Source organism: Danio aesculapii, chromosome 15 (genome assembly GCF_903798145.1).
Source record: "Danio aesculapii chromosome 15, fDanAes4.1, whole genome shotgun sequence".
NCBI lineage: Eukaryota > Metazoa > Chordata > Actinopteri > Cypriniformes > Danionidae > Danio > Danio aesculapii.
Genome location: NC_079449.1, coordinates 541,017 through 549,165, shown reverse-complemented (window position 1 = coordinate 549,165; position 8,149 = coordinate 541,017). Strand labels below are relative to the sequence as shown.

General features: G+C 35.1%; 1 protein-coding gene across 1 annotated transcript; it reads left to right on the top strand.

Moving 5' to 3' along the window:
- The first annotated feature begins 5,605 nt into the window (after nt 1-5,605).
- Nucleotides 5,606-8,149, top strand: LOC130241871 (sarcolipin). Its single transcript, XM_056473839.1, has 2 exons — nt 5,606-5,689; nt 7,795-8,149. The coding sequence occupies exon 2, from the start codon at nt 7,836-7,838 to the stop codon at nt 7,935-7,937; it is 102 nt and encodes a 33-aa protein (XP_056329814.1). The 5' UTR covers nt 5,606-5,689; nt 7,795-7,835; the 3' UTR covers nt 7,938-8,149.

The window sequence follows — 8,149 nt, the reverse complement described above, 5'->3', positions numbered from 1 at the left end:
ATATGAATATTGCTCTGAATAAAAGTATCTGACAGATGAATTAATGCAACATTTAGTGGAGGACAAAGGCCATATTTAAATTTAAATGAGCTACACCAGTGCTGCTGAATTCTCCATTCTGATTGGCCGATGAGTATTCTTGTTTTGTAACAGTGTGCAGTGCTGTATTGTGTGTGTTGGTGTTGTATATTACACTACAGAAGCCTTCTAATAAACTGCAGCACATTTTCTGTTATTCTACACACTTATTTCACTAGATATTATTTATTTTATTATTTTATACCACTAAAATGTCAATAAAAGTCACTGTGTTAAACTGTAGAGTTGAATCTTCAACATCAGAAGTGGACAGAGCAGAGATCAACATCCCATAATGCAATTCACCACCTCAGATAAACACACAACACACAACACACAACTGAAGAAACTGACCATAACAGATATTTGTAAGTGTGTGTGTGTGTGTGTGTGTGTGTGTGTGTGTGTGTGTGTGTGTGTGTGTGTGTGCGTGTGTGTGTGTGTGCATGTGTGTGTGTAAAATCCCCATCAGTTACCACTCATGTATCAGCTCCTATACAGAGAAATGCAGTAAAACTCAGTACACTCTAAAAATGTTTTTAACCCAATGTTGGGTCAAACATGAACACACACACACAACTGTTGAGTTAAAAAGTGTCATTTAAATTTAATAAAAAATTTAAGGGGCCTCACAGCAAGAAGGTCTCTGGTTCAAGTCCCGGCTGGGTCAGTTGGTGTTTCTGTGTGGAGTTTGCATGTTCTCCCTGTGTTGGTGTGGGTTTCCTCCGGGTGCTCCGGTTTCCCCCACAGTCCAAACACATGCGCTATAGGGGAACTGATCAACTAAACTGGCCGTAGTGTATGAGTGTGTGTGAATGAGTGTGTATGGGTGTTTCCCAGTACTGGGTTGTGGCTGGAAGGGCGTCCGCTGTGTTAAACATATGCTGGAATAGTTGGCGGTTCATTCCATTGTGGTGACCCCTGATGAATAAAGGGACTAAGCTGAAGGAAAATTAAATAAATGAACCCAATGATGTGTTTGTGCATGATTGACCCAACATTGTGTTAAAACAACCCAGCATTTTCTTCAGAGTGCAGTAAACAGACTGACCACAAACAAAAGCTCTCTCTCTCTCTCTCTCTCTCTCTCTCTCTCTCTCTCACCTTGAACTTTCAGTGACTATATTTAACACACAAACACAATCCTGAAACTGCAGATCTGCTTAAAGCCTGTCAGCAGCTCCACTCACCGTGTCAGCTTTTTATAGTCATATTTCAGCACACGCTGGAGCTTCATTTAGAAGAGCAGTTCACACAGAAATCAAGATTTACTCACCATTTACGCTCCCCTCGCTTTCTTCTAAACCTGTTTGAGTTTCTGTCCTCTGTTCAACACAAAAGAAGATATTTTGAAGAATGTTGGGAAGTGGTTATTCACTGGGAAAGGGTTATGTCATTACATTCTACTAACGTATTTCATTCATTATAAATAATCCACAGAACAAATCAGTTTTACATTATGTTGAATTGTATAGTATTTAGTTTACTTCACATTTCAAGTCATCTTAAATGTAGTTTGTGTAAATTTGCCCACATTTCAAGCACAAAGAAGTGACATTTAAATCTATTGTTTACATTTTTCCTCATATTTATTAGTCGAAGGTTATTGCAAAGGGTTATCCTTTTCTTTTACTCATTTACATTCATTCATTTTCTTTTTGGCTTAGTACTTTTACTAATCAGGGGTCACCACAGTGGAATGAACCGCCAACCTATTCAACATATGTTTTACACAGCGAACGCCCTTCCAGCCACAAGCAAGGCCAGTTTAGTTGATCAATTCTCCTATAGCACATGTGTTTGGACTGTGGGGGAAACCGGAGCACCCGGAGGAAACCCACACCAACACGGAACATAAACATAACAGAACAGAACAGAACATGCAAACTCCACACAGAAACACACACTGACCCAGCCGGGGTTTGAACCAGTCACCTTCTTGCTGTGAGGCGGTCGAGCTACACACTGCACCACTGTGATGCCCTGTTATAATTTTTTTAATTGCATAATTTAAAAAATTTGACTAAGCCGCCTCGAAAAAAAACTAATAAATAATAATAATTGATTAATTAATATAAAAAATCTATAAAAAACTATTATTAATTTTAAAAAGTACAATAAAAAAATAATAATCAGATAAAACATTTAAAATGAAGTGTGTTTTCGATGTTTTCTTTCCACTAGATTTAAAATGAAAGAAAAAAGTCACTATGTATAAAGTCATTCATTCATTTTCTTTTCAGCTTCGTCCCTTTATTAATCTGGGGTTGCCACAGCGGAATGAACCGCCAAGCTTATTCAGCACGTTTTACAGAGCGAATGCCCTTCCAGCTGCAACCCATCACTGGGAAACATCCATGCACACTCATTCTCATACACACACACACACACACACACACACACACACACACACACACACACACACACACACACAATTTAGGTTACCCAATGTTTGGACTGTGGGGGAAACCGGAGCACCCAGAGGAAACCCACACCAAAACGGGGAGAACATGCAAACTCCACACAGAAACACCAACTGACCCAGCCGAGGCTCGAATCAGCGACTTTCTTGCAGTGAGGTGATCGTGCTACCCACTGAGCCACCATGACGCCCTATAAAGTATTTATTTTAGAAAATGCACAGAAGCCATCAGTATTACATTATAAATTGCACATTTATAGTTTACTTCACATTTCAAGTCATCTTAAATGTAGTTTGTGTAAATTTGCCCACATTTCAAGCACAAAGAAGTGACATTTAAATCTATTGTTTACATTTTTCCTCATATTCATTAGAGTCGAAGGTTATGGCAAAGGGTTATCCTTTTCTTTTACTCATTTTTAATTGCATAATTAAACAAATATGACTAAGTCTCTCCCTCTTCCTAAAAAATAAAACAACTAAATATTAATTAATTGCAAATATATATATAAAATATATTATTAATAAGAAATTTACAATTAAAAAAAATTATATATATAATATAATAAACTAAAACATTCAAAACTAAGAGTATTTTAGATGTTTTCTTTCCACTAGGCTTAACATGAAAAAAAAATGTTTCAAAACTAAAAAATACAGTGAAAACAGTGTTTCGGTTTTGCTGTTTTTTCCAATTCAAAGAAAAAACATTGTATGCATTGTAGGCAAAAAGGCATTGTAAAGCCTCATGTCTTGTTTGTTTGATCTATATAGTCATTGTTTATCATTTATTTAGTAAAATAGAGGCAGAAATGGAGCCGAGACTTGAACTCCGATCACCGTGAGCACCTTTAATGCTAATGTCAACACACCAACTAACCACTAGGATATTAACACAGCTATACAATCATTGTTTAAATGGTCAGAGATGTGTGTGTCTGTGTGTGTGTGTGTGTGTGTGTGTGTGTGGTTATTTCTCCAGTAATGTGATCCATCTGACCTGATTCACCAGCTGCTGGATTTCACAGCTGCTCTATTAACAATGAACTGCTGTTGCCATGATATAACCATCATATGAGCACAGAAACATAACTCCAGAGCCAGAGCTTTACTGATTTATGATTTATGAGTTAATTCAGGACACCGACGGGTAAACAAGAGAAGAAACATCCAGATCTGTCGCATGTTTCAGCTGATCTGCAGTCAAATTGGTGGATTACTTATCAAATGTAATCCGTTTACAAATTACATGACACAATTTGTAGTCAGTAATGTAATCTGTTGGATTACACAATTGTGGTATTGTAATCTCACCACTTTTGGATTACATTTAGATTACTTTTATTACACAATTATGGCAATGTAATCTCACTACTTTTGGATTACTTTTGGATTAATTTTATTACACTAATATGGTAATTTAATCTGACTACATTTGAATTACATTTTTTACACATTTATGCTAATATAATCTCACTACTTTTATTACACAATTATGGCAATGTAATCTCACTACTTTTGGATTACTTTTAGATTACTTTTATTACATTATTATGGTAATCTCATCACTTTTGGGTTCCATTTAGATGACGTTTATTACATGTATGCTAAGGTAATCTGACTACATTTGGATTATTTTTTTACATTACTTTTTATTACACATTTATTTTAATGTAATCTGACTACTGGATTACATTTAGATTACACTTATGTTAATTGGATTTTACTACTTTTGGCTTACATTTAATACCCATTTATGCTGACGCAATCTTACTACTAGTGGATTAGATTTAGTTAACTTTTATTACACAATTATGGTAATCCAATCTCACTACTTTTGGATTACTTTTATTACAGTATTATGGTAATGTTATCTGACTACATTTGAATTACATTTATTACACATTTATGTTAATGTAATCTTACCACTTTTGGATTACATTTAGATTACTTTAATTACACAATTATGGTAATGTAATCTCACTACTTTTGGATTACTTTTAGATTACTTTAATTACACAATTATGGTAATGTAATCTGACTACTTTTGGATTACTTTTAGATTAATTTTATCACACAATTATGTAAATGTAATTTCACCACTTTTGAATTACATTTAGATTACTTTTATTACATATATGGTAAGGTAATCTGACTTCGTTTAGACTATTTTTACATTACTTATATTACACATTTAATGTAATCATGTTCCTTTTGGATTACATTTAGATTACTTTTATTACACAATTATGGCAATGTAATCTCAGTACTTTTGGATTACTTTTAGATTAATTTTATTACACTATTATGGTAATGTAATCTCACTACTTTTGGATTGCTTTTAGATTACATTACCCTAATAGTGTAATAAAAGTAATCTAAAAGTAATCCAAAAGTAGTGAGATTACATTACTATAATTGTGTAATAAAAGTAATCTCACTACTTTTGGATTACTTTAATTACACTATTATGGCAATGTAATCTCACTACTTTTGGATTACTTTTATTACACTATTACGGTAATGTAATCCCACTACTTTTGAAGTTGAAAGGGAATCCGCTGTGTAAAAAACATGCTGGAATATTTGGCGGTTTATTCCACTGTGGCGACCCCTGATTAATAAAGGAATAAAGGAAAATGAATGACTGAATTTACTGCCATTGTGTAAATAAGTAGTGAAATATAAACCTGGAACTGTATTCTGATTCCGCTTGAAAATGATGTTTGCTGTTTGTTCAAACTCTTTATTTAAAATGAGCTGAAGCACAATTCTTGAGTTTTTTGGAAACAACTTCTTCAATGTTTAATCCATTTAAATTTGTAATAACTTCTAATCCTTCATGTCATCCCAACACAAATCGTGTGGAACCCAGCATTTTTACTGTGTAGTTTAAAGTGATTACAAATACTAGATTTTGTAATCCAGATTACATCTAATCCTTTACTCTCCACATTTTCCACCAGGAGACAATAGAGCCACAGAATAACCCTGATCCGAGACTCTGATATCTCAGTCAATCCCTCAATAAACCCAGCAGCTGATGTTAAATACCTGTGACATCACAGTGCGCTGGTCCAATCCGCTCGCTCCAGTCCAGCACCACTGCTTTAAGAGCCCAGAGATGTGGAAAAAGTGCACAGAGACTTTAAAATCATCTGAAACGCACACAGAGACGACGCAGAGCAGGTAAGAAGATCCACACCATTCACTGCAGCGACTCACTGAATCACCTGCAGAGAGATTCATTCAGTGCTCTGAGCATTTAAATGCATTGTGGAATTTCAGACGACTCACCTGAACGAATCAATGCATCACATCACACAAAAAACACTTTATTTTTTTTGGTCAAACATGTTTAGAAGGCTTTTTATGCACCAGTGTGTTTAGTTTGACTTAGTTTTGAAGTTTTTGTAAGTAATTTGGGGATGTGTTTGAATGGAAAAAAACTCCCAAATTAATAAATACTAATAGTAATTACTATAGTTCTTGAACTATACTATTGTAAACAGTATAGTATAGTACTTGTGGTGATCCTACAGTTGCTATGGTAACACAGCAACTATAGTAACGAATCTGTTGTGGTGATTTTACTGTTGTTTTGGTATCACAACAACTATGGTAACGAATCTGTTGTGGTGATTCTACAGTTGCTATGGTAACACAACAACTATAATAACAAATCTGTTGTGGTGATTTTACAGTTGCTATGGTAACAACAACTATAGTAACAAATCTGTTGTGATTTTACAGTTGCTATGGTAACACAACAACTATAGTAACGAATCTGTTGTGGTGATTTTACAGTTGCTGTGGTAACAACAACTATAGTAACGAATCTGTTGTGGTGATTTTACAGTTGCTGTGGTAACAACCACAATAGTAACGAATCTGTTGTGGTGATTTTACAGTTGCTGTGGTAACAACAACTATAGTAACGAATCTGTTGTGGGGATTTTACAGTTGCTGTGGTAACAACAACTATCGTAACGAATCTGTTGTGGTTATTCTACAGTTGCTATGGTAACACAACAACTATAGTAACAAATCTGATGTGATTTTACAGTTGCTATGGTAACACAACAACTATAGTAACTAATCTGTTGTGGTGATTTTACAGTTGCTGTGGTAACAACTATCGTAACGAATCTGTTGTGGTTATTCTACAGTTGCTATGGTAACAAAACAGCTATAGTAACGAATCTGTTGTGGTGATTATACAGTTGCTATGGTAACAACAACTATAGTAATGAATATGTTGTGGTGATATTACAGTTGCTATGGTAACACAACTATAGTAACGAATCTGTTGTGGTGATTCTACAGTTGCTATGGTAACACAACAACTATCGTAACGAATCTGTTGTGGTGATTCTACAGTTGCTATGGTAACACAACAGCTATAGTAACGAATCTGTTGTGGTGATATTACAGTTGCTATGGTAACACAACAACTATAGTAACGAATCTGTTGTGGTGATATTACAGTTGCTATGGTAACACAACAACTACAGTAACGAATCTGTTGTGGTGATTCTACAGTTGCTATGGTAACACAACAACTATAGTAACGAATCTGTTGTGGTGATATTACAGTTGCTATGGTAACACAACAACTATAGTAACGAATCTGTTGTGGTGATATTACAGTTGCTATGGTAACACAACAACTATAGTAACGAATCTGTTGTGGTGATATTACAGGTGCTATGGTAACACAACAACTATAGTAACGAATCTGTTGTGGTGATTCTACAGTTGCTATGGTAACACAACAGCTATAGTAATGTAAACAAATGATATATACTGTAGTTTTCTACAACTATAGAGTATACTAAACTACAATTTACCAGTTTACTGTAGTAAAAACTAAAGAATACTACAGTATTTATAACAGTATCATTATAGTTAATACTAGAGTATGCTGGTGAATTAATTAAACCATTGTCAATCCAGTTTTAGAATATAAACTGTCTAATAGACTTGACAATATATAATCTAAAAACACAATAGTATTTACTATATATTACTATAACTTTTTTTCATGTGTGTGTGTGTGTGCGTGTGTGTGTGTATGAGAATGTGTGAGTTTTGTTTTTGTGTGTGTGTGTGTGTGAGTTCTGTGTGTAAGTGTGTGACAATAGTAAACCTGATGATGGAATTGTGTTTGAAACTCAAGCCTTGAACAGACAGATGACTGGCTTAATTTCCTAATGACCAACATACTGGTCTATTTTTCCATCTCTCTCTCTCTCTCTCTCTCTCTCTGTGTGTGTGTGTGTGTGTGGCTCAAGGTTGATCCCGTGCTCCAGTTCTCCAGCTGCTGTGTGTCTACATGATGGAGCGATCCACACAGGAGCTCTTCCTGAACTTCATGATTGTTCTGATTACCGTTCTGCTGATGTGGTTACTGGTCAAACAGTATCAGGACTCATGAGGAGAGAAGAGCCTTCATCTTCATCTTTATCTGTGAGGACGATCTTGCAGGAGTTCACAGTCCAGACCATCCTTCAAATGAACAACAGTTTGTGCTCATGGATTATTGTCATTATGATCTGATGGTCAAACACTCATACTGCCAGACAAAAGAGTCCAGATGTACTGATTTAGTACAGATTTATTTGCTTCAATAAACTCTTTGGCAATGCA